The 19,287-nt window shown below is 34.3% G+C and overlaps 1 protein-coding gene across 3 annotated transcripts; it reads right to left on the reverse strand.

Moving 5' to 3' along the window:
* Window positions 1-1,586: 1,586 nt before the first annotated feature.
* LOC108209843 (protein NUCLEOLAR FACTOR 1) lies at window positions 1,587-18,891 on the reverse strand. 3 transcript variants are annotated; one of them, XM_017380994.2, is made up of 26 exons: window positions 18,674-18,891; window positions 18,158-18,265; window positions 17,802-17,940; window positions 17,093-17,229; window positions 15,706-15,889; window positions 14,693-14,837; window positions 14,145-14,268; window positions 13,906-14,006; window positions 13,662-13,793; window positions 12,854-12,934; window positions 11,153-11,322; window positions 10,780-10,852; window positions 10,244-10,303; window positions 10,098-10,136; window positions 9,897-9,985; window positions 8,621-8,685; window positions 8,352-8,398; window positions 7,106-7,165; window positions 6,562-6,633; window positions 5,038-5,067; window positions 4,757-4,851; window positions 4,448-4,553; window positions 3,567-3,629; window positions 3,405-3,476; window positions 2,313-2,568; window positions 1,587-1,913 (listed from the first exon to the last, which is right to left on the reverse strand). In XM_017380994.2, the coding sequence occupies exons 1-25, from the start codon at window positions 18,705-18,707 to the stop codon at window positions 2,494-2,496; spliced, it is 2,301 nt and encodes a 766-aa protein (XP_017236483.1). In that variant the 5' UTR covers window positions 18,708-18,891; the 3' UTR covers window positions 1,587-1,913; window positions 2,313-2,493. The 3 variants fall into 3 exon arrangements, with proteins under 3 accessions (XP_017236483.1, XP_017236482.1, XP_063943996.1); XM_017380993.2 differs by having other exon boundaries at window positions 17,802-17,949; window positions 18,674-18,890; XM_064087926.1 differs by having other exon boundaries at window positions 17,802-17,949; window positions 18,158-18,368; window positions 18,674-18,890.
* Between the last annotated feature and the right edge of the window lie 396 nt (window positions 18,892-19,287).

The following is a 19,287-nucleotide window of genomic DNA, read 5'->3' on the forward strand; positions in this document are numbered from 1 at the left end:
TTTTACATGAATCCTTCAAAATCAAGGATTTAGGCTCTTTACACTATTTTCTTGGTCTGGAGTTTAATCAAACTTCTGAAGGCATGACTGTATCTCAGAACAAGTTCACATCTGAACTTCTTGCTGACTTTGATTGTCAACATCTTTCACCTGTGGTTAGTCCACTTGATTCCACTCAGAAACTGCTACCTGATAAAGGGGCTCCTCTCTCTGATTTCTCTGCATATCGAAGACTGGTTGGAAAGTTAAATTTTCTCACTAATACTCGATCAGATATTTCGTTTGCTGTTCAACATTTATGCCAGTTTATGTCTGCTCCTCGACAACCACACTGGGATGCTGCCATTCACGTCCTAAGATACCTCAAGTTAAATCCAGGGCAAGGATTATTTTTTAATTCTTCCCCTAATTACAACTTACAAGCATATTGTGATGCTGACTGGGCAGCATGTCCACACACACGAAAATCTATTAGTGGTTTTGTCGTTATGATGGGTGATAGTTTGATTTCTTGGAAATCAAAGAAACAACATACTGTATCTTTGTCTTCAGCAGAAGCTGAATACCGTTCTCTTAGACGCATCACTTCTGAGCTTGCATGGTTATCTCGCCTTCTCTCTGAGCTAGAAGTACCTAATATTACTCCAATCCCTGTCAAATGTGATAGCCAAGCAGCGATATACATCGCCAAAAATCCTGTATTCCACGAAAGAACCAAACACATTGATCTGGATTGCCATTTTGTCCGAGAAAAACTCAGTGCTGGTCTTATATCTCTTTCCTATGTTCCTACCAAACAACAGCTTGCAGACGTGTTAACTAAACCGCTTCCTGGAACTCAACATCATGACATTCTCTGCAAGTTGGGTGTGCTTCCAGCTCCCTCCAACTTGAGGGGGGGTGTTGGTGATATTACGTAATTATACATTTTGTATATATATATTATCCAGCTGTCATGAGCTGTCATGTACAGGCTGGCTCCTACTTGGTAGTTAGTTACAAGATTAGTGGTTCAGGTTCTGTATATAAAGCACTCGTCCTGTACATACATGTAACAAGTAATAGCATAATCAATACAACATGTTCTCTCTTTTTCCCTCAAGTCACGAACTCCTCTGCATTTCATGAAGTTCATCAGATCACAGGCTACCATACCTACTGAAAAAGTCTAAGCATTCGGGAAGACGGAAACATCCACATTGATTTAAGAACTCCCGAAACTGAAAGATTCCATCTAATCACAGCCTTTTCCGTTTGCAGTCTTGGTTGGGTCCAAGTTAAGAAAAAGCAGGTGTCTGGTATTATGAACCACATGAACTAATATTATAGTTCAATTTAGTTTGATTTATGAACTCATTGCTTTGATTTGATTTTGATTTTGCATTTTAAAGATTATTATTACTCCATCTCTTCTCACTTCTTTACATTTGGGCAGAGGACGGAATTATGAAAATTTATGTTAGATAGCGTGAAAAAAAAAAAAGGGCGCGTAAGATGTTCACAAGACCGTTAATTGACAAGTAACAGATGAAACTAGTTTGATATCATTATATTTATATCAAATATGTACAAAACTACACAGAAAATTACACCACACGTTTCGAAATGGATATGAGTTTGACATTAGATACTCGAATCATAAATAGGTCATCATAAATAGGTCAGGTATGGATTTCACTTTCAAAAATAACACGAAAATACACGACAAAAAATTCACCTCCAAAAACAAGTAACAAGAAAATACACGACAAGAAAGCATACGGCACGACTTGATGCAACCATTGGTTAAATGGTGTGACATATACAGTGGGTTCTCCCAAATATAGTAATGCATTTATAAACAAACACAAGACAGTCTGGTTTTCCGAACCTACATCATGAAAATTCAAGTTGACATAGATAGCTGCTGCAGCCTGCAGATCAAAGATGAAGAAACACTGAGTACTGAGGTTATGAGGTTATAATCAGTACTTAATCAGAATGAGTGCTTATTTTTTCCAAAAACGATAAACACCTTTCACCTTCATTAATTAAGACCGACATGAATTTAAATTCACTGGGCATTGGCAACAATGCACGCATGCAGAGAACAGTATTATTATTTTGCTTCATGCACAAGATTCAACTTTAAACTTATGAAAACATAAACATATACCCCGGAACAGAATAATAAGATAACAAAATTACGCCATATTGCTATAGCCCCTGGGAACCATAAACGATAAGAAATTTGCCAACTCAAGTCTCCTTTCAGTACTACACAAATAATATTCAATAAAAAGAATAACATAATTATCTTAAAATTCATGTACCTCTATATCAAAGAAGTTTCTTCTTTCAACTAAGATCAATGCCACTAAATCAATCTCTAGGGGCCAGAAATAAGAAATTTGACCGCAAAATCTTGGTTAGGAACTTTACCAACTCCTCTTATATATAGCAAGAACCGCGATGCTTCAAGAATTGTTTCAAGTGTGAGCTCACTTAATAATTTTATGTGAAGATAAATACATCCTTATCTGAAGTTGCCATTCTCTTTGCGGGCCCTCTGCCAACAATTCTCTCCAGCTAGATATCACAAAAAGTACACAATTAGCATTCTCTGAAAGGTCAATAAGTAGGTCATTACTTATGATATACATCAAAATTAAATCCCAAGTTTGTCACAAGGGCTAATAATTAATAAGGCTATTATCTGATTGCCTCGAGAATAGCAGTTCCCTCCATTCCCCACCCCCCTATATAACAAGGACTATAGTGGGCATAATTGTAGGGCCATACCCTACTTCTGAAATTAAAAAAAAAAAATCCCTTTATATAAATTCAAGTTGCGACTCCTACTTGGCAACTTCATTGACATATATACAAGAATTTCACAGAGTTGCCTACACAGCAAGTATACAAATGAAAGATCTCCAGTAAGTTCCAACATATTTTATTTTCACTTACACAAATCTCAAACAGATCTCCTAAATGCTATCCTAACACAAATCTCAAACAGATCTCCTAAATGCTATGCTATCCTAACACAAATCTCGAACAGCTAAATCTTATATTGGTAGTCAAATAAGATGACTAACATTTACCATGCTCTCTATAAAGACACCATCTCACTATTGTTGCATGTTCCAGAGTAACAAATAACTAAATGATACAGCATTCCACCTCAGTAAAACCTTAAGGATTATTTCAGAAAGAATCAAAGATCCCATATTATACAATTTATGAAAATTGCCACCAATCATATCCGAACCCCGCCCATTCTGGCTCCAACAAAACCCACAGTATTAATTCCCTATAAGCAACCTGTTTGTGCACCTCCATAAACAGATATCATTGTACAAGCATGACATCTTCATGTATTCAGATACTAAATTCTTACTAATTAAGGCTTAAAATGTTACCCGGAGCATATCAAAGCAAGAGAAAAGCACTGTAGTTGTCATATTCTCAGACCCTTGGAGCATATTTACAATCTGAAACCAAGAAAGAACTGGTATAAAACAGGGTGGCATACAAATTGTTCAATTAAAGTGCTTGAGCAAAAAGGATTAAACAGACGAAACCTCGGGATAGAATTCCTTCCTCTCTGGCAGGGAATAGATAATCAAATTCTGGATACCACGAATCTGTTCCAATGAATTAGAACAATAAGAAAGTTGTAATCAGAGGTGCAAAACTACTATATATGTACTACAATAAAATAACAAAGAATGATTCACCATAATGTGTCGGCAGTGTCGCCTTTTATGTAAGCCGTGGGACAGCATGTTTTAAGTATATTTCAATTCTATCTTTTGTGACCATTTATTTACCCTCCAAGTTCAGGTTAATTTTCCATTGCTGCTTTTTCATCTGGGGAGGGACATCAGCAAGGACCTATAGCAAGACGCCGTTGCTAATTACCTAATCACGGATGAGAGCATTATATTGGAATAAATCTTTCAAACCTCTCTTTCCTTTCCTATCGTTTGTATTTTTGACCATTTTATCCACCCAGGTCCTGTGTTCTAGTATTGTGAGAAGTCAAAAGAGATCTTATTTATTAAGAATAAGTGATAATGTCCACCATTCATGAATTCCCAAGTTTTTTGCACTAGTATTGCGAGATATTGTAAAAGACTTTACTCATCATTGACAAGTGATATTTTTTCACAACGACATATCAACCTTGAGTCAAATGTTAATTTTTTTTCTGCTCCATCCTTTTTTCACTAAGATTGAATGGTTAAGGGGGGAAGCGATAGAGAGATGGAGCAAACGACTGAAAAGAAGAACGCAAAAAAAGAGGGATGGGGGAATGCGTAACAAATAGATATTATCTCCTTGGTAAAATTAAATAAGGTCTGCCTACTTACGAGTACACTGTACAGCAAGCAAAATGAAAGAATAGAAATTTCTTGACAAAGAAAAAGAAGTTGAAAGTAAATTATGCTTTAAAATGGACCTTGTATCTATGGTAGAAATGGGCTCTCTCCGTGTAGAGCATGATCTTCCTTCGTTCTTGAAAAAACCAAACTCGTGCACGTGAAATATCACTTTGTTTAGTGTACCTGGAAGCATAAATAGGGGATTTATATTTCAATTATTAGAAAGTGCAACCAGACAAATATATATTCTATAGCATTTCAATCATTTGAAGAGATTGGGGATTAGCCAAGTTGTATAGGCACTCCAACAAAAGGTCGTGGCTTTAATTTCTTATGTGTCTGAGTGTGCGCATATCTAAGAGAATGTTACAGTGTAAGTTACTCACTCCCCAAGAAGACAGAAGGATGCATCTTGTGATTTCAAGAAATTTCGAAGACGTACAAACTCAAAATAAGAGCTTATAAATATCATGGTTCCACCCTGCATACAACTTAGACCATCAGATAAGACCATGAGGGCGTCTGGAAATTATATAGATTTATAATAAGTAAAATAAGCAACTCCAATAGTACTTTTACCTCTTTTAAGTAGTATATAAGCTAAACCAAACAGGCTCCATAACAAGACCCTAACAAAAGACTAAGTTACTAGGGCCCACACACATACCTGAATAGAGTCTTTTATCTTGGGGAACACCTGAAAGAATAATCTCCCATGTCAGATAATATTAAAGACTCAAAACGTAAAAAAGCCCACAAAAACTCATTACACTGACCCTAATTGAAAGTTTTTTCATGTGGGCGTGTCCTAGAGATAAAGATGAATTTGAATAATGCTCATGCAAGAAGCTAACATTACTCAGTGAGCCAGTGTCATCTTTGTATGTAGTAACATCCAACTAATCATCTTACTTATCAATACATGTGTGTGCTGCTGCCTCAAGTGGCTTTGGAACTCCAAAACCTAAATACGTTCGCTGAAAGGACCAGTGTTTGAACCATCTAGAATAAAGTAACCATTTTCTGATTACTACACATAAGTTAAAATAAGTAAAGACAAGTTATAATAAGAATATACTTATCGTGACTGGCCGTTTTGTATTTCTTCCAGAAACCATATCCTAAAAAGTTCTGGAAAATTTTCAGGGACTCTCTCCTATTTGAAGATACCCTCCCCCGATCACCCATCCGTCTCTTGAATTTGTTGTCTTATTATGTCTTTTTTTACCTAGTGTTTTCCTTCAACTTGTCCCCTTTTAAGCGGGTTTTCTTCTTGTTAATGAAGCTCTTTTTCATCCTGGATAGAGATGTGTGTGTTTGGGTGAGAGAGAGAGAGAGAGAGAGAGACTTCGTGTGGCATTGTGTGGAAACTGCAATCTTAACAACAGACTACGACTTTATGATGGCAAACTCCTTACATTGATTCAATCTTGCGTCCTAGTGTAACACAAACTTCTTGCAGTTAATAGAAGATTTATAACAATGCTATTTTAATCAAAAATCTTTCAGTTCACTAAAGATTTATAACGACGCTGCCACCTGCAGACACGTAACAGTCTTATCTTTTGGCAGGGGCCTTGAAAGAATCTTCCTTGTAAAATTTCATTGTACTTCTACAGATTACTAAAAACCTACTCTTGAACAACTTATGCTTTATAAGGATTTGGGAACGCCCGAGCTGTAAAGAGGGCTCTTAAGAAAATACTTCAAAACAAACAATTATCTTTAAAATTGTGTATCGTTAACCACTGCAAATAATGGAGTAAACATGAACAAATGAAGTGTAGGTCTCCGCGTATCTCATATCTACTTAATATGCAGATGCATTTTACCTATTCCTAAGCAACAGCCAGAACACAAGTTCTAAAAATGATTGGTTGCCCTTTACATTGAAAAATGATAACTGAATATCAAAATGCTAACATACTTCTATAATATCTTGAGTCCTTTACGTAATTCATGTATAGTCCCTTATATATAGTATGCTACTACTCAGCAAGGTCCAAAATCATTTAAATTACTGATAAAACATGTGATCTTAGAGATGTGTATATTTATACAGAGTTGTGTGTCTGACAATGAGGAAGAGATACCATAGAAGCTTCACATAACGGCCACATTGGTTTAGTTGACATATATATGTATGTATATGTGTGCGCGCGTACTAACACACAAACGTATCCTAACAAACCTTTTGAGAAAAGTAGGCAAGACGTGCATCATCAACGTCTACTATTGATTCTGCATCAAACCGCTGGTAGATCTGGAAAGTTAAAAAGTCATTAGAATACATAAACATTTGAGGAAGCTTATTGTGTTCCACAAATACTGAGCAAAAAAAGATCACTGAACCAATCAAAGAGATTAAAATGCTTTTACAGCCAAAAAGATTAAGAGAGAAAAAAAAAATCCTAATAGAGAAACTTTACCAAAAAAAAATCCTATTTTTATACATTATTCTCGATTAGAGATGTCATGGCTAAAAAGGTAACACTTTATCATAAAAATATTAGAACTAGTTTGAGACTATTGTTCGCTAGAGCTGATTAAAAAACTTTTGATATTGCAAACTTGAGCTTTGAACTAGTGGATACACAGTTCCCAATTAAGTAATGAGAAAGAAATAATAATTAATAAAGGGATTCCTTTACTATCTCTAAAAATAGGGTTCTCTGGAGAGAAGAATAAGAATAGAACAAAAAAGACCAGCAAGAACAATGTCACAAGCACTACACCTGTCGCACTTGAAGTAGTACTTTTGGCAGAACACCCTTATGATCATAGTCCAGCTTAACCTGCACATTTACCATCAAATTGAGTATTAACTTCCCAAGACTAATTTGATATTGCAAGAAACTCATTCTTATCCACCTAATGGGTTTTGTCCAAGTCAGTCCATGGCCCCCTCTCAGTAGAATTGTATATTTTACTTAATGAAGTTAAACCGCCTAAAGTCCTAACCCCGCACTATTGCAAGAAACTCATTCTTATCCACCTAATGGGTTTTGTCCAAGTCAGTCCATGGCCCCCTCTCAGTAGAATTATATATTTTACTTAATGAAGTTAAACCACCTAAAGTCCTAACCCTGCACAATACCCCCCACCCACCCACCCACCCATATAATATATATAGACGAAATTGCTCAAAAACAAACCAATGAGTGCAAACTACAAACTTAATATAGGCCCTTAGATGAATCCAATCTAATGGCCCCCTAGAAGTCAGCACACACAATTAAAATACATCAACCCACACATGATCTCACATAATCCCCTTTGATTTTAATATAATTTTTCTGGTCAATCGGTGAGTTTTTATTGAAATCTGACTTCACTCTATTTTTGTCATCTCCCAACGATCAATTTGCATACCATATTTGCTATATTTCGATGTGATTTAGAAAAAAATTTTATTTTACTTTGTAGTTTATATTCAAGTAGGTTTGTATTGGAGTAAGACCCTCTGTGTGTGTGTGTGTGTGTGTGTGTGTGTGTGGCTGAAGCTATTTTAAAAGATTCTTATCATTCATATATTGGCAATTCCTAATACCTTGAGGCTTGGGAGACGTTGGCTGAGTTATTGGAGCTCGGTTTATAATTGGTCTCGAGTTCAAGCCTTAACAGGCCAGAATCCCAATATTTCACAATCTAATATAAACATCTCATATATTGTGAATTCTTCTATTTTTAATGGGTTATGGTGGTCCACTCCTACTCTTAACAACCTTTGAAGTAAGAGGCTGTGAAAGTATTAAATTGATTGCTTTCTCTTAACAAGCTTTGAAGTAAGAGGTTGTGAGTATTAAATTGATTGCTTTTACCAGCACAGTCAAGTTTAGGAAGAGTTTATTTTTAAACATTTTACTTGAAGAATACATGAAATATTGCAACATAGACTAGCTATAAATAGAACATCTAGAAATCTTTTAACCAATATTAACTGACAACACAAGATTTTAAAAAAATGGTTGTAGGGCACACCTTTCCTCGGTAATTGTGACAATTACGGTTGAACACGGCATTGATATCTGGTGGAAAACATTTAAACAGGCTTACATTATTTCTGAAATAAAATACACTAAAAACAGAGTAAATTAGAACACCAAATTTACATGTAAGCCAAAAAGCAACATAAAGTAGTCAAAATTCTGCCCTTAATTTTCAACAACTTTTTAATTTGTGCAAGTAATTAACAAAGCAACACGACAAGGCGCAAAGAATTTTTGCCAATACTAGTTCAATGCCACTACCTGGATTTAGATGAGATCCCAGAATGATAGATTGCCGATAGAATTTTGCTTGTCCATCTAAATACCTGGTAGGTTAGACAATCAGAAATAGCTTCCATTTGTAAACAAAATACACTCCCTCTGTTTCAAAACAGACTACTATTCCTTATAATTATCTACTTTCAGTGTGAGCTTTCGAAAAAGTTTCAAAATAGTAGTCCATATTGAATGAAAAAAAAATTTCTTTCAAAATAGTTGTCCAATTCCACTCTAAATGTGAGGTTTTGAAAAGGTTTACAAAAAAAAAAAAAAACTTTAGTTTGTATTCCATAGATTAAATCTATTTCACATGCCATTGTTCAATCAATGCAATAATATTGGGTATAATTAAAATTTTCGAATATTTTGTTAGATTTTCTTAATATGCATCAGACTAATATATTTAAACATAGGGAATATATCTTAAACACACGCAAGGTTGTGTGACTACTTCTAATTTCATAAGCCTCCCTTCGGCAAAGACTACAGCTCATATATATATTTAATTTTTTGTTCTACCCCTCCGTCCCATTTTATCAACTTTTGACTTTTTGATACATATATTAAGACATTTCAAAAAAATCACATTTAAATATAACTATTTTTTATAGAACTTATATCAAATATAAGCTTAGAATCTAAGCTTTATTTCAATATAAGGATCAAATTTTTTGTTAAAGCTAATTATTATCATTTTACCCTTTAATACGAGTCAAAAGTCAAACATCTGCTAAAATGGGACAGGGGAAATAATAAACATGCTTCCTGCTTCAATAAAGTCATGCAAGGCCTCATTCTTTCACAAACTAACTGAAGATGTCATAATCTTATTCCCCCTTCATTCTAATATCACTATTATTATCAGTGACTTTTTGCTTCAAATTACCATTATTGATGTCAATAATTTTCCAGATGTGGTCGAATTGTATTTTATTGCAGTTAAAAAGTAATAGGAGTTATTTAGCGAAAAAAGTAATAATAGTTGCAGGACCCTGTTGTTTTATTTAGACACGAGGTGGGGAAATTAAGTTCTTCTATCAGATTTTACTACAGTTAAAGAGCAACATATTGTAGGGAAAATGACCATATGGTTGTCAGTTGTGTGGCTACGACAAACATAATCCCCAACTTGCTATTAGATAACTAAAAATATATATGTGTCTATGTAAATACACATAAAGGGTAAGCAACTGAAACCACTATACAAAGGAAAAATGTGACGGACAAATAAGATGGAATACATATATAAAAGATATACCATGGTCTAATGCGCATTATATCTGTTCCGTGCTGTTTGGACGGTATGCGGTTGAGCTTTTCAAACACTGTACTCACATGAGACCAGTTCTGCAAAATTATCAAAACATAAGAGAAAGAGTAGCAGTAAATTAATTTAATAATGTGGCTTCATTGCTTGCACACAACAAAAAATAATTCCGCTAAGTTTATTACATTATACCTGCATTGCTATGACATCTGCATGGTCAATGACCAAAACCTGTATACAAATGCCCTCCAGTAATCATAATACAGTTGGAAGAAGCATAATAAGGAATAGTAAAATGTTGTTCAAATTATACTTCTCTAAGAAAACAATGAACATGCCTCTATAGAAGACAAATAATCCGTATCTTTTTCCTTGTTTATTTCAGCCTCTCCGATTTTCTGATGAGACAATAAAAACATCAAATGTCACATAATACAAGGATGCCACCAATTAATTAATGAAGAGAGTAAAAAATGTAACTGTCCCCGTAAATCATATTATGTAATGCATCAGAAACTTTAGAAAGTATCAAAAACGTACGATACAGATTGAAACAGCAATATAATCTGTAACAACGTAAATTTAAAGGAAATTAAGACAATGTCTACATATCTTCAAGTTTTTATAATATGGATAAGTGCAGAAGTTAATTTTCAATTCATATAGAACACTGAACTAATAGGAAAGCACCAGAAAAAGGAACGGGAAACAAGACTTGGCGAGACTGCACATACAGTTTATAGAGTATGAGTGTGTGGTCAATGAGTAAAAATATTTTTCTTAAGACAGTAACTTTAAAAAGTTAAGATTACCAGAAGAATATAAAAACCCAACTAAAATCTATAATTATTCTGACTTGCAACAAGTCACTTACAGTAATCAAACCTAGAGGCGAAGCTACAATCATGTCTGAGGAATAGAAATCATTATACAACTTCATGCTCCTCCTGCAGAAGTAAAAAAGAACGTATAAACTAGGAAGTCGAAAAATGGAAAACTCAAGGGGGGGGGGGGGGGGGGGGGGGGGGGGGTGGAGCAACAAAAACATATGCAAAAAAAAAATAAACCTTTCAACTATATAACTATCTTACTTTATGTATCAAAATTATTCAGTCAATGCAACTGCACAATGCAAAGTTTCACTCCCATCATTACAGATTTTAAAAAACTTTTTTTATCTTAACATATCAAATTACATTGACAGTTGAAAACTAGGAGAAGATTAAGCAAGTCCATATTGGTAATACCTAGTAAACTTGATGCCTATCATAAAGTGATCATTGTTATTTCCACCAAAGAGTGCTTGAAAGTCAGATGGCTTTGAAGACTTTTGAGATTTAGAGTTCTCTGTTTCATCTATTTCATCTGTTGCAGTTCCATACTCGTCTAAAAAACGGTCATTGTTCTCTACATTGACCTGCAAAATAAGGAAATTACAAAAGATACTAGCAGTTAGAACCTCTTTCATGCGTAAACTAAATTTGTTCTCTGAGAACTAGTACAGGAAAAGGACTCCTTGTAAAGAAGAGGTGTTGAGTTATTAATATAGTTTATAATGATGAAATAAAAATACTCACCTCGCTAAAGAATAATTATTGAATTCTATCTCTCCAACTCATTGTTTGTCAAGAAAATGTTTATTATACATCTAAGCAATTCTATTATTCTTTTTGCTCGATAGTTGAGGCTAAAATCAAGTGGTGACTAAATCAATCTACCACACCACCTTTCATATTTAAGATATTTTTTTATAGGTGGCTCGTTCTATGCCAACTAAGGAATGAGATACTCTATGTAAGAATGACATAATAATTAATAAGTGACACGGCTACAAACACTTGGCATGCCTATAGCTGGAACAACGATAGGTCTAGATTTCAAGTGTTCAACCCACTAATTCTCCATGTACAAAACATCGACATAAGATTTTAAGTAGCTAAATATTAAACATTTAAAAAAAAAGTAAAGTTGTAATATTAATACACTAGTCGATTAAGCCGGGATTCGTGGTGGCCTATTAAAAATATATCATAAATTTTAACATATATGTTAAATGATATATAGTTATCTTTGAACACTTTTGTTTTTACCGATACACTCTTCTCTGCGATTTTTTTATGTAACAATCAACATATTTAGTAAAAACAAGAATACAACATCGAGAATAGATTTATTTATTGATATTTTTTGGTCCTACACTCAATTTTCTGCCAGACTCTTATTCATATTTTTTTATTAATATTTTGTTCGGCCGAAACTCAGGTACGCACAAATTTTTTTATAAATTATAATTGTTGTTGAAAAAATTAAGGTATATTTACTAAATCTTACTAGTTTTTTAAGAATTTTAGAGACTATACATTTTCATCGAAACAATTAAAAAATAAAAGAGAGAATATATGTTACACTGAAGATATAAATAATAATAATACATTATAGTTTGTAGATATAAATGAAAATAAATCATACATATGTAATAACTGAAGTACATCTTTTAACAACACCACATCTTTCCCCGCCTACCCGTGTCAATCACGTGCTCATAGTAATCATGATTTCATAATTAACAAAAATAGTAAACTTATGCATAAGATATAACAATATTAATGTAGGTTTAACTAAACTATGAAACAACAAATTGATAATATGTAGTTATTTTTAGGTGCATGTATACACTACGAAGAAAGAAATAGAAATATTAATTAGTGCATTATCATTTAAAGAATGGAGAAGGCTTATTCTAAGGGAAAGGAATGCATTAGTCCATCACAAACAGGTCAACCAATTACCTAGGTTTAGAATATGAATTTGTTTTTATTTATGATGTCAAATAATTTTAGTATAGATTTGAAGATGGAACTTAGAGAAGATCGTCTAAATTGCAATTTTTTTCTTTATAAATTAGGAGATTTAAAAGTTAAATTTTTGCAGACAAAAATTAGGAATACCTTATGCTTAGAAGGGGTCAGCTGAATCAACCTCTTGACTAGCCGATACGCAATGCTTGCAAATGGAAGTAAAATCAAAATCTGAACCAAATCACAAAATGATCATATTACAAATTTCAAAGAATAAGCAATAAGATCTGCAATATGCAGTTAAGGAATCATAGCCTACAGATGAAAAACTGTGAAGTAAGTCCATAGAGGTCGAATATGTAAAAATGTTTGTAATTTACTATTTCCGCTCCAAAATTAAATACCTCTTAACTTTACATTCAACAAAGAAGAGTGGCCATCTGTTCTAGAAAAGGCAAAGTGTATGTAGTTCTCAGATCAATTATGAGCTTCAGTCCACGCCATTCATAATATATAACCTTAAACGTAAGTGCACGATTTCAGCACTGAAGTTTCAATACATATTCTTCTATGTAGAAATATGAGTTTCTCAACTCATGGGAATAGGAGTAAAGGTCTACTTACATCCAGATCTCCCCACCCTACTTCTGGGTGGGACATACTGGCTACATTTGGTTTATAAAGAGATCCAAGTTACATAGGGAAAACCATGATAGCTAATTAGCAAGCCTCGTATGACATATTACATAACAAAAGTTATGCCTTTAAAGTGCTTGTGAAGATCATTCTATCTTGCAGAATGGTTAAGTGAGATGTTGTCTATTGACTTTAAAAGTGGAAACTTGTTTAGGCCTTGACTTCACCCATAGTACATATATGGGCAACCCTTTTAAAATCAGAGCATGTTAACTTTAAATAAATTGACCACACCACCCAAGGAGAAAACTTTATTCAATACCTTAGGACGAGTAAATCCCCGGTCAAGGAATTCTTCACTGCTTAGGATCTCATTCTTTGTGGTCTCCTGAAGCTTTGCTACTTTTGCATCATTCTTAGCCACCAAATCTCCGGATTTAAAGATATGATTCAACTGCAAGAAATATTCCACTACATATCATAAAAAGTTATGGATCTAAAAATTGTTAAAATAATAATAATTATTACTTCAAAAATAAAAAAATAAAAATAAGGTACGTAATTACTGAATGCATTATGTATGCGTCCGTAATACTTGAATCTTCTTCCACGCCTTTCAGATAGAATGGCTTCTTGTTGTGATGCAGTATATCCCTATAGCTGTTGCCTGCAGAACAGGTGGTAATTGAGAAAGTACACCATTAACACTCATATTTCAAATAATGGACAACCAATTCTGCCACTAACAAAATACTAGACTAGCTGTGAATATTTTGTGTGCACAAATATTATTAGTCCAACTTACAAAGGGAGAAAAATGATCTCTGTCTTGATGAATGGAAATCCTTGCCTCCATTCGCCTTATAATTATCTAACCAATGGTCATATAACCTTGGCTTAAGATCATAAGCTAGATTTATGTCATCATTCTGCAAATATATTTAATATCTCCAACATATCAGAAGTTGCAGAAACACATTGCAGAAAGGCGTGCATAAGGTGCACAAGAAAATCTAAACACTTCAAAACTAACAGACAGATTACGCTAGTTTACAGTAAAAAATCAGTTCACATCATTTTGCTTGAGGTAAATCTAAAGGTGGGCAAAGAAAGGTGAAATAACTCCACACACTGAACACATGGTTTTGCTTCCTAACTGCATTGTTTTATAAAAGTGAACAGTATGATCTAGGCTTTAAATTATGAAGGGATAGCAGAAAAATAAAATGAGTGTAGTATTTAGGACCCCCCCCCCCCCCAAGAAATAAAGCGTCAATATGAATAGTCTTTTGATTTACTAGGTTTGTTCACAAAATGACATAAACACATAAACATACTTTCGGAAACATGTACCTCTACAAAACGTTCTCCATTTCCTATCCATTTGCATTTTGGCATACCCACTGCAGGAACCTTCCACTTAGTCTTCCATTTTTCTCTCATGAGATCACTGACCTCGTCTTTAGACAATTTGTATCGGACATGTTCATCAAACGAGCTGCAACAAAAGTTTCAGAAGATATATTACTTATGAAGAGTAGAACACAAACTGCTTATGAAGAGTGCGTCAACTAATAGTTACAACATGATTTGCTATGTATAAAATGTAATAGATCCGTTCAGATTGTAAAAATATTGCATGCATTCTAATTAGGCGAGATTAACAACTAAAAATGAACTCAACTGACAAAATTTCCTTGACAATAACAAAAAAGATTTTATGCATATTACTTATTTTATATTATTACTTGTTGCCTATATCTATCTTACATTCTAAAACCTCAAAATGTTAAGTGACAAACTCTATGCATAGTCGAGGCTCACTCTTAATTAATCATACAGACTGATCCTAAATGACTAACTCTATTTGAGGTGCTTTAAAATGTGCAAATGTACATCTTAAGGGTTCTTTGTTTTGCTTAACTGCTAGAATAAGACCCGAGACCACAAAAGATATGTATACTTGCAACACTGTAAATTGTATGCAGGTACTCATATATTTGGGCCAAGAATCAGCTTGTGTGATAACCAACTTAAAAACACTTAAGGCGGAACATCAAAGCATAATCACACTACAACCTGTTCTCAAACTTTAATTTTAATTCAAAAAAAAAAAAATCAAAATAATTATTTTAAGTATACGGTCAATGCACTTAAATTGTGTGCCAAAAAGTCAAACATCAATTATTTGAAACATAGGGAGTAGAACGATTAAACAAAAAATAAAGCTACGGAATACAATTTCACAAGTTAAGGTCATGGAAGTTTGTCACCCTCCATTGTTAAAAATTGTATATCTTGATTGTGTATGTTACTCCTCAGATACTGCTCACTATATTAATTATAATAGGGGTGGTTATGAAGACCTTGTGCTTGCTGGTGCCTTAGCAATAGAGTTTCCATTAACATTAAAATCACACTCATCATCCGAGTCAAATGCATTATCAGCATATGTGTCATCAGTATCAGCTTGTTCAATCACATCTGCTGAGACAAGCCCTTGATGTTTACTTCCACCAGAATCCATTTGGGGGGAGTCATCATCAGATGCTAGGAAAAATAAACATAGACACGTCAGCGTGGAGACTGATTACACAACAGCCGATGTGTACATTTCATAGATAAATGATTAAATAAATGATCGCAACAAAAAATAAAAAGTGTTAAAAGCAAAACTGAAGTTCAAGAGGAGTCCTAGAATACTATGTTAAACCAATATGGCCATAAGTTTCAGCAAACAGTGACAACTGATAACAATATCTACTTTTGAACTGGGAAGAACGTGCGCATCAAATTGCATTAAGGATGTGAACTGATGGTTGTAAGTTGTTCATACAATTATGCACTTCAAGTTAATTCTGCACAATGACTGTGACAAACATGGGGCCTGTTAACCACAATTTAGGTAGAGGACAGCAACCAGTATTCATCGACAGTTAGGTTGTACCAATTAATGATGGCCACGATAGTCATGAGATGACTTGTGGGTTTTAAGAGCAGCATGACCCTGTTACCAGGGGAGTTGAGGCCTGCTTTCTTGTTTTGGTAAGAGGGGGCCAACATAAGGATAAGTGATAACATTGATTTGTTAACCAGGAAAAATGGACCCGTCTAATTTTTGTACCAAATATCTGTACATTAGCATAGAATATTGCTTGCAGTCTGAAGCACACGAAGCTAAACGACTGGTGGGAAATTTTCTAAAATTTTAGAAGAGGCTGCCTTATCATCAGTATCTTCTTATCATAATATGATTTGCCTTTATATATGTGTGTGTGAGTATGTGTGTCACTTGCTTAGTTTCGATTTCAAAGGTTACAATTCTTCTTGCCCTGTCATTTGTGCAAATATACTTGAAAAAAACTACACTTGGCTGCTGCCTAGTACGGGTAAAGAGTGGTGACAAGTTCTGCTTGGAGGTCACAGGTAACTTCTGATAGAAGAAGGGATATGATAAACAATAATAACTGAGCCCTTTTTTACTACATGTATACGATTCCTTATCCACATATTATTATCACTCTTCGACACCAATGATTTTTATTTAAAAGCCCATAACCTTCCCTAGTCAAGTGTTCATGTAGTCAATTGTAACTTATTTGGGGCAAGGCATAACTACATGTATGCATTAGATTAATAGGAAAACAATACAGTTTCGGAAAATAGGGTCAATCACACAAATAGCCCAGGAAATACAAGGCACAGGATCACATGACAGTAAAGAAAGGAGTAAACAGACAATTAGCTTAGTACCATCAGTGTCTTCCCCAGACATACTTCGAGATTCTGACCCAGCATTTATGTCTTCCTCGGAGCCACTTCTACCTTCCTCCTCAGAGTCACTTCTACCTTCTTCCTCGGAGTCACTTCTACCTTCTTCCTCTCTTTGTCTATTCATAACAGAATATTCTAAAAGACATCAGCTTAAAATCACAACTTACTATATCTGCTTAAAACCATAACACAATTTCATAATATTACACTATTATTAATACCTGCTGGCAACTCCCAAAAAAAATGGTGCACGTGCAATATAAATACATGTGGATATTAAAAACTGTAATTATGTGTATTTTACAATCAAATATCCATTTTCATTTCGTATCTGTTTTTATGTTAAAGAATTATCTAATTATGCTAGAGGACAATACTTGCACCAAGAGATTAAGTTTAAATTAAGAAATGCCAATTCAGGAAATTGCCATTGTTAAACTCTATCCGATTTTGAGAAGGAAAAAGAACCAAAAAAAAGGGTGCTCTGCTAGCACATACCTTGTTAGAACAATATGCATGTATAAATCAGCATTATGATAAACTTCTACGAGATGCAATACATGACATGGGCATTAGATATATCACATTTTATAGCGAAGCACAAAAGGAAAAGAAAACAATGTGCAATTGCCTACTGGTATTAATCCATACAGCAGCAGTGGCAACAAAATGGTGCCCATCCACATACCTCCGTTTGTTAGCACGGGCGAGTGATTCACTGGCAGATCCCAGTGTCTTTAGCAAATTATCATACATAGTGTTCTCTTTCTGAATTTCCACCATTTCTTCTGATTCTCCGTCAGAGACAATGTCAGTATGCTCCACATCTGAATCTCCTAGTTTAAGGAGAAAATAATTGTTAAAATACTGAACTATATAATGATCAATACTTAGAAAGGAGGGTGGATAATTTAAGCAAATGGCATATTGTATTACGATGTTAAACATTGACCTGGACAGAAGTACTATCAACCAGAATGTGAGGGTGTCTGGGAGAGAGGGGGGAGGGAGGGATTGTGTTAAAATTGCTTATAACAGCCTCACCTGAATCGCCAGGAGAAGGGCTATCTGCAACTTCGTCTCTAGAACGATAAACCGTTTTCTTTGATCCGTTTTTATAAACATCTTCATGTCCTTTTCTTCTGCTGCCACCTAATTAAACATAACATGCAACTAAATTATCGTTTCTTTCATGCTCTAACTGCAATGAATACTGCCCAACTCCATCACCGTCAACCATGACATTTCACATAAACTGTACAGAAAAATACTAATTACTGTAAAAATTATATAGTTTTTACGAAAATCTATAGGGCACAAACAAACATATATCAAGTAGTTATAACCTAAACCATAAAATTTCAACTACAAACTATCACCGTAAAACGTTCAAACAGAAGATTAATACACATAAAATACTGAATTCCTTTTACACATTCATAAAGCATGTGGCCGGTTACAAAACCGATATATTCACACACACACAGTGTGTGCATCTAGCACGAAAGTTCAAATACTAACGGATAGGGAGACAAAGGTGCGAAAGAAAATGAATAATACCGCGTTGTCTCTCAGCAAATCGTCGTTTCCCCATAATTGATTGCCGTTATGGATTTGAAGTCTAGGTTTAGGGTTTTTCTTTTTTTTCCGGAAAGGGTTTAGGGTTTATAAGATATAAGCGGTAAATCATAAACGGGTTGCTACATAATCGGGTCGGGTTGCTACATATGTTATGGTCTGAATGAATGCCATGGGTTGAGTGACCCAAACGTGGGACTTCTTTTCCCGTCAGAGAGTCTGTTGTATTCAGATTTACTTGTTAGAAAAAGCGTTTATTTAATATTTATATGAAATATGCAGTGTTCGATTAATCGGGATTAGTCGGCGATTAATCGGGATTAGTCGGCGATTAATCGGGATTAGTCGGCGATTAATCGGGATTAATCGCCGATTAATCGCTGTTCGGTCGGCCACCGTCTCGATTAAGCGTTAATCGGTGAAAAAATCGTTTTTTCTGAAAATCGGGATTAATCGGTCAAAAGTCGGGATTAATCGGAAAAAATCGGTCAAAAATCGGAGAATTTAAAAAAAAATTAAAAAAATGAAATTTTTTTAAAATTTTAGATTTAATTTTAAATAAAATAAAAGGCACAGAAAGACAAAACACATAAATT

This window comes from Daucus carota, chromosome 2, assembly GCF_001625215.2.
Source record: "Daucus carota subsp. sativus chromosome 2, DH1 v3.0, whole genome shotgun sequence".
Classification (NCBI taxonomy): domain Eukaryota; kingdom Viridiplantae; phylum Streptophyta; class Magnoliopsida; order Apiales; family Apiaceae; genus Daucus; species Daucus carota.